Source organism: Coturnix japonica, chromosome 8 (genome assembly GCF_054131305.1).
Source record: "Coturnix japonica strain WE chromosome 8, WE-NBRP24, whole genome shotgun sequence".
NCBI lineage: Eukaryota > Metazoa > Chordata > Aves > Galliformes > Phasianidae > Coturnix > Coturnix japonica.
Window position 1 is genome coordinate 22,790,783 of NC_140670.1, and position 13,285 is coordinate 22,804,067.

Consider the following 13,285-nt stretch of genomic DNA (forward strand, 5'->3'; position numbering starts at 1 on the left):
TTACAGAAGACGAGGTAGGATTTGTTTAAACCCAGCTAGATTAATGTCTTGCAGACATTAGTGAAGTGAGATTTAATCAGGTTATTGCTCTACATTTTCCAGGGAAATAAATCACACTTATTACTAGGCTGGAATAAGTTGCAAAGCCTGAGCTGAGAAAATTTAGGCTTTTTTGTTTTTCCTACGGGGTGCAAATGGGTAACTTGAAAACTGCTTCAATGCCATTGAACTGGGAGCTCAGCAAAAGGCCCTCAACAAAACATAGGAAGGAAAAGAGAAAGAAAGGCATAATTGCTAGTGCCCTGCTTGCAGGGTCCAGTCCCAACACTGTTTTACTCAGGCCTAATGCCTGAGTATTTAACAGCATTAAATGCAGATTCCTGAGATCCATGTTGGATCCTCCAGGCAACCTCTCCTGTAACCCTGGAGAGCCTACTCCTTCTCTGGGGTCTGTTTCTGTCTGGAATATGTGGGTGTCTCCTTGCATCAGACAGAAACTGTGGAATTAAACAACATCTGCAAACCTTCTTTATCAGACTTAAATGAAAATCATGATGGTCTGTAGGTTCCAGAGTGTAGACATACCCTGCTGCAATACCTTCTGAGTTTGCAGCACGTTTAACAATGAACACACCACTTCATTTTCTCTGCTCACTCCAGAAATTTCTCCAAACCAAGCCTGTCTAGAAAGAAAAAAAGAGCAGCTCTTTTTTGCAGACTTTTCATTTTAAAGCTGCTCCTTTTCTCATTTCACAAACAAAAAGACTTTGTTCTCAGCTGCACTAGCAGTACTTGCTTCAGTACAAATGCCAATATGATCAAAGCCATACGTACGCAACAGAGAAAGTTTGGAAATCAAGATGCAAACGTCCCCTCCTCTACACTAACATCACAGCTACAGGTCTAACATAAGACAGCTGAAGTCAATGCAAAGCTTTCTGCTGTCTACAGGTACTGCAGGCACCAAAGTGGCAAACAACCCTCTCCAATTTTATATCCATTTTCTATCGAACTAGACGACCTCAGAGGTCGTGTCCAACCTCAACAATTCTGTGAGTCTATAGGAAGTTGTAAAGAGATGGAGGTTGGTCTCTTCTCCCAGGTAACAGCAATAGGATGACAGATAATGGCCTTAAGTTGTGTGTTGCGGAAAATCACTTCTCAGAAAGAATGATGAGGCATTGGCACAGGCTGCCCAAGGAGGAGGTGGGGTCACCATCCTTGGGGTTGTTCAAGAAATGTGACAGTGTGGTGCTGAGGGATGTGGTCAGTGAGCACACTGGGGATGAGCTGGGGCTGGACTGGATGATCTTAAATGTCTTTTCAACCTTAACGATTCCATGATTCTGAGATTGCTACTGGTCTGTGCTCAGGTGAAACCAAATTACAGAAACACTGCCTGCCATCAGGTTTCAAATCGTGCCACAAAGCTGCACAAAACACAATGGGACCAAGTCAAAACATAATACTGAGGAGCACAACAAAATACATCCTGCTTGTTATACAAGAGAAAAGGGAATATCATGCAAGGTAGCACAGTTGCTCGTAAATACTCTCTTGCCAGTGCTTTCCCTGGATAAACTAGTTCTCTCAACTGTGACAATATCGCCATGAATCAGCCTGTCTATTCCAAGGTAAAGGCTATGATTCTGTTTTGTGTTCAATGGAAACTCTTTTCCCAGCCTTTTTTCTTAGCTTCCTGCTTAGAAAGAATAGGCTCTCCGGAGACAATTTTGGACCACAATCTTGCTCCCTTCAGATAACTAAATATCTGTGGGCAGGAGTACATTTAAAGAAGCAGCTGGTAATTATTAGCTGAGTACTTACTGGCAGGATTTCCCCCTGCTGCTGTGCCAACTAAATGAGTCCTTGGTGATAATTATCAGGTAAAACTCACAAGCAAGGGGAGGTTCCCTCATTAGAAGCATCAGCAAGAAACAATGCAAAAGTGGGCGGGGGATGGCTGAAAAATGTGTTTGAGGGCTGCTCGACTTCTCTGTCCTCCACACACCCAAGTGGTTATACGTAATTGCTGGGCATTTTCTAAGGTAGTGCTTGAAAGCTACAAAATCTGTTCCCACGCTCACAGTAGTATTTAAGTGAATGACCTTCATTTTTCTTCCAGCCAACCAAGAAGAACTGGAAATGCATGCAGCACTTACTCTTTTGGAGGGTTGAGGTCTTCTGGGCGAGCCTCAAAGAACCTGAAGACTTCATCACACTGTGAAATGTGAGGGGGAAGTCGAACCAGTGCCTGGAAAGGGAATCAAGAGGGAGGGACAAGCATTAAGAAAGAAACAACTTAAAAACATGGCCTCAAGTATCTAAACTAACAAGCAAGAAGCGGCAAAACAGTCTTGGCAAGGGGGAAGGAAATCGAAAAGCAAAGCATCAGGCCCAGCTACTTATCTGAGAAAAAAGGGAATTGCAAACCTGACTGCAAATGTCAAGTGGGAAATGAATTCTGATAAGGGATGGTACCTAGAGTTGGCCAGTGTCACTTTTTGCTGTGTGTCCAAGAGCAGAATTTGGACCACGTCAGTAAAAGCATTACACTGAAATGATGAAGTGCTCTGTGGCAGGGATTCTGTGACAGGTTTGCACGGTACCACAAGGCAGCGTGGCAAGTGCTTTGAAGCTCTTAACCCAATGCACAGAAATGCAAGCAATGAAAATCTGCAGACTCAACACCCACTCATACAATGGATTAATGTTCCCCATCAAGCTTTCTGTTTAGCACTGTCAACATTTTTCTGTTTTAGCAGAGTTTGCTAGAAAACAAACAAACAAAAGCACACAATTTGTTCCTAAATTAATAGGAAAGGAATTTGATTAATTACCTGAAAAAAAAAGGCAAAAAAAAAAAAAAAAAGCCCAGAGGCTATTTCTACACAAAGGCAGCTTCACTGCAGTGCATCCCGGCTAACAATGTCCATGCGCTTTGCAAGATACAGATATGCAGCACTCGTCACACTCAGCAATAGTGAGTATAATTTAGGACGAACCACACTACGTGGAAGTGGACTGGAAACTGGTGAGGCAAGCACACAAGGCAGAATCATGCTGTGAATTTGCTTCCCAAGCTCTAGAGCCAGACAGGGCCCAAGGAAACCACACAGCCATCCCCAGCCCACAAACAGCAGCTTCACATGTCATAATTCTGAGATTTACTGCAGAAGTGACCATTAGGAGAGGAGAAGAAGCTGGAATTAACCTTCTCCTGTGCTAAGTTATGGTGAAAACAGGCCACAGGTTAAATATAGACCAAACTTCTTAGAAGTGCTGTAAATCCATTTGACAAAATGAGATTGCCTGGCTCATCTGCTGGTTGGAAGTAGGACAAACAATCTTGAGAGATGGATGAAAAACTACAGCAGAGCTAAATGAAGGTGCATTAGGGCAAACTGGTTATACTAACCTGTGAGACATCTGTTTTATCTTGCTCAGACAGCCAAAGAAGCCCAGCCAAAGTGTGAAGGTAGGATGGGCAGTCTGCTAATGTGTCTGCTTCTAGGCAAACTTCAGAAGAGAACAAATTTGTTTCCAAGACTATTCCTGCTTGGGGACATCAAGGAAAACAGCCCCCCAAAGTAAAAACCCTTATCTGAAGCAGCAGCTTCTAGTATTAGGCAACCTGATCCTGTTTGAGGTGGCCTGAAACTACAGGATGAGTGCTTCCAGATCTACAGCTTACCTTTCCCTGCTTGAGGGACATCATACAAATGCAAGGAAAATTCAAGTGATATCAGCAAGACTACAAAAGAGAAGCTGACTTACGGCTACAAGCAACTGTGCTACAGAGCAGAAAAAACACCTTGTTACAAAGAAGCAGCATCAGTGGCAGAAGCCTGGCACTAGCTGGGGTAAGACTGCATAGCTAATGCAGGATCAAGACTAACAGATGGAAAACTGAAATCCTCTGCTTTGATTGAAAGACACCTCAGCCTCCATTGCTACCCACTCAATCCTGCTCTTTTGCTCAACGATGCAACAAAGGTGTGAGCTCTCTGCCCTTATTCCTGGTGCATATAAACAGGAATAATACTGAGAAACCAGCAACTGCCCAGGAACAATAAAGATTATGGCATGCTGAAGAGAAATGCTGCACCACCTCAGACACTAAAGCACATTTTATTCAGCTGAATCCCAAGCAGGAGATAAGACTTATGCAGAGCAGCACTGCTGTCTGAGGAGCAGGGTATGGAGCCACGATCCATTGCTGGCTCCATTACTAATACCCTTCTTGGTTCGGGCAGGTTACTTAACCTCATTCCATGAAATTCAGCAGAGATACATCTTCTGTTACCCATTTAAAATGCTAAGCAATAACACTTACCTAATCTGCTGAAAGGTTACGAGGCTCAGATATTTAATATCTACAGTGTGTTTTGAAATCTCTAAGGGTTTGATCTTGTGCAGTCAATGGGCCAACAGCAAATGATACGTATCATTACTAGAGAAACATAAATATCCAAGTTAAAAGTATCACAGGGGGTCCTGGACATCAGACACCTTCTCAAAGAAACATCACTTCCCTACATGTTGCAGATATTTGCCCTGCCTAAGAAACAGGCTTCAGATGTCAGAACTGGCTCTTCTCTTCCCCAGGCAGAGAGCAATGGACAAGAAGCAAAGAGCTGAAGCTGTTCCACACACAGCTAACAGCTCACATACCTTGGGCACCCAGTGCCCCTGAGGCAGGGCTGGCTCTCCTGCCTCCGGGAGCACTGCCATTTTCAGCCCAGTGCACTGAGGTGAAATGAAAACCACCTGATTATAACCTGCAGTGGCATGTTTTGGGAGGAGCTTAGGTGTTAATTCTGCAGCCAATCAATTTGTATTTGTTTCTAAAGAACAAAACACAGAGAAAGAGGAAAGAACGCTAAGAAAGGGTAAGAAAGTGCAAATAAAGGAGTAAAACCAGGTTGAGCTGGTTGATTATGGACAGTGGAGACTCAATGCTGATTTAGGAAAAACACAGTCTGCCTATGAGGAAGCCACGTGCAATGTGACTTCAGAGTGAACAAAAAATGCATTGAGGAGATATGCAGCACCTCTGCTCCTCTGCAAGGGGGAAATACACATTTGGGCAAATACACATTCCAGCAAAATGGCTCCATGGCAGAGCTGCAGGAGGATGAAGGCAGGACTGCAAGGTCAAGGAGAGAAGAGGAAAACAGATGGTGAAAGGATGGAAAGGATAGGGATGTGACATTCTTACTGGTAAGCAGAAAACAGAGGTAAATACATGCAGTTGCAAACAGCACACATCCAGAAACAGCAAGGAACTTGCTCAGGAAAGGTGAGAGATAAAAAGTGCCAGTGAGCAGAATTCATCCTTGCACCACTGCCAAGTGTTATCAGTGAGGCTCCTTCTTTGGCGGACACGAGCTGCTTAGACCTCACACACTCCTTAGAAGATATGCTTTTATGTGCTATTTCAGCCTGTAATGATGCCTGTCTCTCTATATTACAGGTTTCAGACAGTCTCATGGAGACGCAGGTGATTGGAAAAGCTATTAGAAAAGCTGTCATGTCAGGTAGGGCGTTAACAATCAGCCCCTGGCACCCAGCACGACCGGCTGGCTGCCTCACACAGCACCCACAGCAAAGCACAGCACAGGGTGCAGGCCAGAGCTCGGTGCTGTGGGTCACATGGACTGCAAACCGCTCGGTGGGAACTTATTACATTAAACTGCATGCACGTGGGTAAGGAAACACACAGCATTTAAGCAAGCCTTGAGTGCTGTGTGTTGCATTTAACACAGATACATTTATAAAAAGCAGATGCACTGGAGATACACAGGAGGTGTGTGGATATGCATACATGGATATTAACCCTGCTGAAACTTTTGTGTCTAAAACTGGAGACTGGCCACACTTGCATAACCATTTGTACAACCATTGGAGGAGGGCCAGCACTCCTGGGGAGAATCTATGTGCCCCGTTGCAGACACGCACAGGCCCTCCCAGCAGCACACTGAGGGGGTTCAGGCACCCAGCTTCCCTATGCTCAGTGGGGTCAGTCCCAGCTCCGCACACACAGACAGCTGACTACTGCATGATTACAGCTCCCTGACTTTTCATATTACGTATCCTGTTCTCAACTGCTTATCATCCTAATTAACGATAATTGGTTGTGGCAGATGTTTAGGAATGGTCATGAGTTCACCAAGAGGGAAAGTGCAATTACCATAGTTCACTTCTCAGAAGAGAGAGAAATAGTTTTACTTATCTGAAAATACTTTTTGCATCTGTTTCGTTGAGAGCCTCCCATTTCCCCCAAGCTTAAACCCCCCAGAAATGAACTATGGAGGCCAAATAGCAAACACTGACAGACTGACAGTCAGAGCTGTAGGTGTTCCTGTTCACTGGAGAGGAGTTGGACTAGATGACCTATAAAGGTCCTTTCCAGCTCAAATGACTCTGTGATTCCATTCTACGATGCTACAGACTTGGGTGAAGGGTGCATGGCAGTGACTCGGACTGGAGAAATAGAGAGATGTGAGAATAAATAAAGCATTGAGGTGAGGTGGATAAAAGGTGCAAATTTGGAAATGACTGACACATAGAAAGGGCTCTGACATGAAAGGGCCATAAGAAGCTGGAAAGTAAGTTCTACACCAGGTACCAAAAGAGATGTTGCAAATAATTAACTCTTGCTACTGCAGCTGGTCTAAACACATCAGGATTCTGAAAGGTAGGGTAAAAATGAATGATGAAGTTCAAAAGATTTCCACTTAAACCCTTCATTCTTGACCAGGACTAACAGCTATTCCATTTTAATTCTACCCTAGCTTAGAGAAAGGTAAAATCTTGAAAGAGCTCGAACTGAGAGACCAAGAGGGAGGCAATTACGTTTTTTTCCTTACTCTTCAAGTAAACTTGTACATTTTTATAAAAGAATAACTATGTTTCCTGGAGTTGATGTGATCTGCTCATTTAATTTTTGTTTAGCTTGTGTGCATTTGGGCACCCTGGAAAAGCCCATAAGTTTCAAGATAAATCCACCTCCAGCTGGGACAGCATAAAAGTATGCGACAAACTGAAGCATTTATGACCAAGTGACTCATCTCTTCAAAGCTCCCCAGCATAGAGACGCTTCCCTCAGTCAGCACTGACACAAAGGTGCCAGCCTGCAATACTGCTCTGGGTCTTCCCAGAGGGCTGAGGAAGGAGAACGTGGTGTTTTGGTCTTTCTTCCATATGGGGTGATGCATAGTGGGCAGGCACACCCAGGAGGTGTGTTTGGGAGATCAGAAGCTTACTAAATAAAATGTCCCCAGCAAGACAAGGCTGTGAAGTTGGTGTTGCTTTCACATCATCAAAAACTCCAAAACAAAAACACTAAGAAAACCAGGCCTATGGAGCCCAGAAGACCTTGAATCTCACTAGGCTAATTCCAAGCCTAGAGTTAGGAGGGAAATCATCCAGAGACATCAATTCCAGTGGGCAGCACATGTTTACAGGCAAAACTGAACTTGTTTGATAACTCACTCAGGTTACACATCAGACATCCAGACCTTCACTTTCACATGTTCACAGAGCAATGCCCTGGACATCTTACCCTGTATGTCCCACTCCACTTTTCATCACAACATTAAAGCTTCCTGAGGCTTTAGCAAAAGCAGTGGCCTGGGTGTCTCTGTGATGCCATGCCCTCAGCTGGCACAGCTGCAAAGAACTCAACAGGGCCACAAGACCCATGCTGTTGGCCAATACTTTTTGCAGGGCTCCCCATATTGCCAGTGTCTCACAAACTCTAAGACAGCTTTTGCCTGCCTGTCCCTGGTCCCATTCCCCCAGCAGGAACCACAACACATCAAACCAGAAGTCAGACCTGCTTCTCAACCATGCAAATTGCTGTGCTCTGTCAGAGACAGCCTGCAACAAAACAACAAATGGTCGAGCATTTGCCCCATGTTTTCCCAGGGCACATTTGTGCTTCATCTTTTCAGGTGAAATGGATAGAGAGTCCTCATCTGGCAAAAAGAACTACCACAAATGGTGACGCCACACTCCTTGGAGGTGAGTGGCAGGGCAGTGCTGGGCTGGGGCTGTCTGGGTGCAGACAATGGGGTCCCTGATAAGCAGTTTCCAGCCTGGGGCGGGGGCTCCCCACCAAGTAAATCACTGCTTTCTCTGCCATGCATCTGCTGGGTGAACCCTGACATTCGTCCTGACTGTTTGCGTCGCCGGCAGTTCCTGTCTGAAGGAGGGAGGCTGGCAATGCGGTGGGACCATTTTAAATCAGCCACTTGGCCGTCAGCAGGAAGACAGCGTGTTAATTGTCATATAGAAAGCCTGATCTCATGAGATAAGACTTTGCTTACAGCTTTCTTGCCCGGGTGATGCAGAAGGCAGGAGTTTGCTGGGGCCATGTCATTGCTGCCTGCAGTGTGCCCCAGGCACTGCAGTGATCTGCTCACCATTGTGGATGAGCAAATTGACTGGGAATGGAGTTTTTCCCCTCCACCCGGTCCTCTGACTTTCTAAAAATGGAAACAAACCCCATGGGAATGAAAAGAGGAAGTATGGGGTTTAAATTATTTGCTGACGTGCTCAAAACCTCCCCAAAAGTCAGGTATCAGTCCTACATAGAAATAACTTTTAATCTACTGTCAGAGGATCAATTATGATTGAATCATGAAGTCTAAGCTGGAAAGGAAAGACCAGGTCACTTAACCCTCTTTTCCACACAGCAGGATTTTCTGCCCTGCCATAAATTTCCAGGCTTTCACTTCTTACAAGAAAACACCCCTGGAAGCCGCCAGTCCATCTCCAGTGCTGTGCATACCTCAGATTTCCCTCCTGCAGCACAGACGGGCAGGGAGAGAAGAAAATGCCATCTTTGTTGTGCCTCTTTGCACACTGAACTCTTGCATTCATCAAGACTGAAGTAGAAATATAACCACTTTCTATGTGAAGAGCCGTAGCAGGGTGGACTGTGCTTATGGACTTTTCTGATTAAATAAGGCACCAACATGGTGCTTCAGATGGGCAGTACAGCTGCTTCATTAATCCATGTTCGTGTTTGGGATGGACCATCTTTTCCTAAAGAACACCCCCCCTTGTGATGTGCTCAACATAGATGAAACTCTTGGTAGTAAATATGGAGAAAGGCATGGTGCAGCTGACGGCTGTGAGACACCTAAAAGCTCTTCTACACCCTCCCCTGGAGCTCCTTACCCTGCAGTATTCGTCAATGGGCTTCAGCCTCTTCACAGCTACATCTCGGACGTGGCTCCTCCGGAACAGGATCTTACCTGAGGAGGAAACAGAGAACAGGGGGAGGTTAGGAACATTATCTCCACTTTGGATAGCAAGTAGCTGTACATTTTTACATTACTTTACAAATAATGTAAACAAAATTTGGTTACTGTTCAGTGCTGGTGTTACGCCGGAACAAACAGATACTAAGTTATGAGTCACTTCCACCATGGTGCTGCTCTGGCATGTTGGGATCAGTGCTCCATCACAACCCCATCACTGCCCACCCAGTCCCCTCCCAACGCAGTGCTCCCAGCCTTGCACACAGAGCAGCAGTGCACAAGGAAAGAGGAGGTTTGGGTGACAGATACCTCATAAATCTACAGAGGGAAAGCAAATAATAAAAAAAAAACTTGTTTGTTTTTCTTTTCCTCTTTAAAGTGAAAAAATAATAACCTCAGTGTCCTTAATGTATGACATTTCTGCAAGTCAGCTAAGATTAAACAAATAGCTGGGTTTTGTGTTATACTACTTGTAACAAAGTTTATCAAAATAATCGAGGAGCTGAGTTTCCCCACACACAAGGATGTCATGGAGTTGGTATTTTTTTGGCTCGAAGGGATTTTATTTTCATATCCTTTTTTGGTGGTTTTCTTCCCTTTTTCTTTTGTGCTGTATTTCTTTTAATGTATTGAGACAAGAATAAATTATACGTTATCCTTGTGGTGCAGAAACAGTATCTGCCAGCATTATTCAATCCATGAAATGTCTATGCAGTAAAAACTGCTGGCATATATACCACCTCCTGATCCAAACTTCTTCTGCCAGCAGGCAAGTGAGATACTAATCCATAGATGGTGGGATAAGAAAATGAGCTATGAAGTGAAATCAGACCCCAAATCTGAATATGTGGCTTTGATTTTGTCATGGTTACAAAAGTTGAGAGGTTAATGACATCATTGCCTACAAGAGCCCAGCAACAAAGGCTCTGCACCCTCCCAGGCTCAGCCCCTTTTGTTTGCCTTTCCTCCTCCTGGTTGCTACTCTGTAAACTGTTAAAGTCTTTTCCCTCATACAGGAGAAAGTGCCTTATCAGAGTTGATTTCAGGATCAAACTCATCAGTAGGTTTGTCCTCTGAAGTAAAGTCATCATTTCAGAGTGCCACCAATCTCTCTGGTTCCATGCAGTTATCTCACCACAAGGCTGGTGCTGAGCCATCCCTGTAGGATGCAATGCCTGGAGGTAACAGCACAGAGCACATGGGAATCCTTCCATACATATCCAAGGCATTCATATGATTTAAACAATGGTTGCTACATGTCCATCTCCTGCACTGATGTTGGACACATCAAAATCTTGCTGCTTTCTTGCTGCTACCCCCAGGAAATGTGGAGAATCATCTCTACTTACAAAACATTTCTTAGTTTCTCCAGGGTCACAAAGTACTTGCACTGCATAACTGCAGTAAGGCTCTTTTCCTGGGAGGGGGCATGGGGTAACTGTAGAGAACAGACTGTTTCTCTCCTCCAGAAATGCTGCTGTGGGAGATTTTTGCATTTTTTTGCAACTTTTATAAATGTACTGCAAAGAAAAAGGGGCATTTTGGAAACATTTGCACTTTTTGGCTTTTCTGTTTTCAGTTCAAGCCACGTGTCAAAAGTAGAACTGGTGACCATATAAAAACATGAGATCCCAAGACTTAAACACATTAAAGATCTACTGCAAATGAGACTCAACTTTCCTAAAAAGACAGTTTACAGGGAGGCCCAGTCTTCAAAGTAACATAATAAATGAAAGTCTCAGACATAAGAAACAAGATAAATATAATAAAGAACGTTATATTAAACACAGAGTACAAAAAAGACCCCAGGATATGATAAGTCTCTATTCAGTCCTTAAATGGATATGGAAAATATCAGGATGTCTGTGGTGTTCGGATGAAGCAAAGTCCAGGAGGTGCTTCCATTTTTATCCCTCAGAAAAAAGGGAATTTTCACTCTGCTACTGAAAGCTAGAAAGAGCTGTGCAGGGGCTGTGGGGCAGATGTGTGGCTGCCCAATCCATGGCTTTGAGAAGTGAGATCTGGGGAAGGCCAAATATCTCAGATCAGCATTGCCAGGAAATAAAAGGCAAGAAAGAAACCAGGATGGTCAGAAAGCACATCCTGTTCTGATGGGCAGCAGGGATGGACCCTGACCAGGCAGATATGGGGATGCTTGGGCAGAGAAGCCTCCTTGTTGGGGTATGGGCACATCACTAAGGAGGGAAGGCTTTCCAAATGCCCAGCTTCTCCCCTTCTCTAGGAAGAAAGGCTGTGCCAGCAGAAGTTTGGCTGAATCCACCATGACCACACAGCAGGAAGCACAACAGACCATGTATGAGTTCCTACTGCTCCCTCAAGTTCTCCCATCTCTTCAGGGCTGTATGCTCCTCTATGCTTTCTCAGTGGGTGCAGCTGGATGCAGACCCCTGGCATGGGAAAGCACTGATTAACAAGGTAGCTAGGATCACCCTGTAAGTGAGATAAAGCAACGAGCAGCAGGCAGAGAGCAGAATATGGCTTCTAAGAGCCCCCAGAAAGGAAATCTTGTGGAGGCAGCGGATGGGAGCACATTGAGCAGCACTGAGGTGAAGCGGGAAGTCCTGTGGTGGCTGTAAATGGGTAATTTCCTTGCAAGGGCGGAGTGCTGCTTGGCTTTTCCTCTGGGTAGTTTCCACATCTCTAAGGAAGGGGCCTGCTTATATGCTAGCACATCCAGAGCTGCTTCCTCCCTCAGTGACAAAATGAGTTTTACTTCAGCTCTTCTAACCTTTCTCAGGCACTACCTCAGGCTCGACTTGGAAGCTGTGGGCTGTAAGACAGCACTACCTCACATAGCCCTTTCATTCACCCACACGTCAGGAACAGGCCAGGCCAAGGATGAAGAGAACCTGTGTAGGAAGGACTCAGCAGACAGAAGCACTGGGAAAGAGAGACATGGGGAAGAAATAGGGCTCCAGTCCTGCTGCTAATGCAGGATGACAATATTTATTTTTATCCTTTTTTCTTCAAAGAAAATATTATTCCTAGGAAATTAATGTGGATAAGAGGCAAAGTATCAGGTTTAACGTTGTAGGGGACATCTTAAGTCATCCCTTCATCTCTCTGTGTGTATAGAGGTGCAGCTTTTAATTCCATGACCACACACCTCTTCTCCCATAGGACCCGGTTTCCTCCCATACACACAGCGGGTACACAAAGTAGGAAGAAGAAAGCAGTCCCAGAGACCGCCAATGCAGCAGCTGCTGATTCTGCAAGCTTGAGAGTATCCTCTGAACATTGCCCGTCTCTCTGTCAGAGGTTAGGAAGAGCCCAAACACAATGTAAAAGGGGCAATGGACAAACAAATGCATGTTCACATTCAATCTTGCACCTCGAGCACAGTCACTGCACTTCAAGGGCTCTAAGAGAAGCGAACCATATGATGAATACTCAACAATGGACAGCCTGAATACAAATAGGCCTGTTAAAAATACTATAATATCTCATCTGATTTATGTTTATAAAGACATCTGCTGCCTCCAACTATAGAAACTACAGCTGTGGAGGCTCCATCAGTCAGCTGTCTCCTAAAAGCCGGAAAGGGCTCTTGTTTCTGCCTCTTGATCTTTCCATTACTGTGCTGTTGGTTCTCTCCTCTTTTTACCCAAGAACTGGAGAGGTACCAGGTCTGTATACAAATTGCCAAGCAATGTATTCAATGTAAGACTGAATTCCTAGAGAGTCTACTTACAAGGCGCAGTTACAGCTTCTCCTTTTGGGCTAATCAGCCTCCCCCAGTGCAACTAACACCATTTAGTGGCTAAAGTATTTTTATGAAGGCTTCTTCTCCTTACGCATAGCTGTTCTTACTTTTATACACTGAAGAAGCATAAATGTGCAATCTGATATGACTCCTCAACCTGCTTATGCCATGAGATGCATCCCAGAGTCCCACAAGAAAGCTCTCAGGCACCTGTCATGCAATGCAACTCCCAAATGGTGTATTTAAATACGCACTGCCACCTTGCAATGTAAAACAACAACCCAAGACT

General features: G+C 44.7%; 1 protein-coding gene across 5 annotated transcripts in view; it reads right to left on the minus strand.

Moving 5' to 3' along the window:
• Positions 1–13,285, minus strand: part of SH3PXD2A (SH3 and PX domains 2A) — a 214,801-nt gene that overhangs the window by 117,617 nt on the left and 83,899 nt on the right. For all 5 annotated transcript variants that reach the window (XM_015867111.3, XM_015867109.3, XM_085555250.1 and 2 more), the window contains exons 4-5: positions 9,190–9,266; positions 2,163–2,254 (exon numbers count right to left, since the gene is read on the minus strand). In XM_015867111.3, the coding sequence (XP_015722597.2) occupies positions 2,163–2,254; positions 9,190–9,266 (169 nt within the window). The remainder of the gene's footprint in view (positions 1–2,162; positions 2,255–9,189; positions 9,267–13,285) is intronic.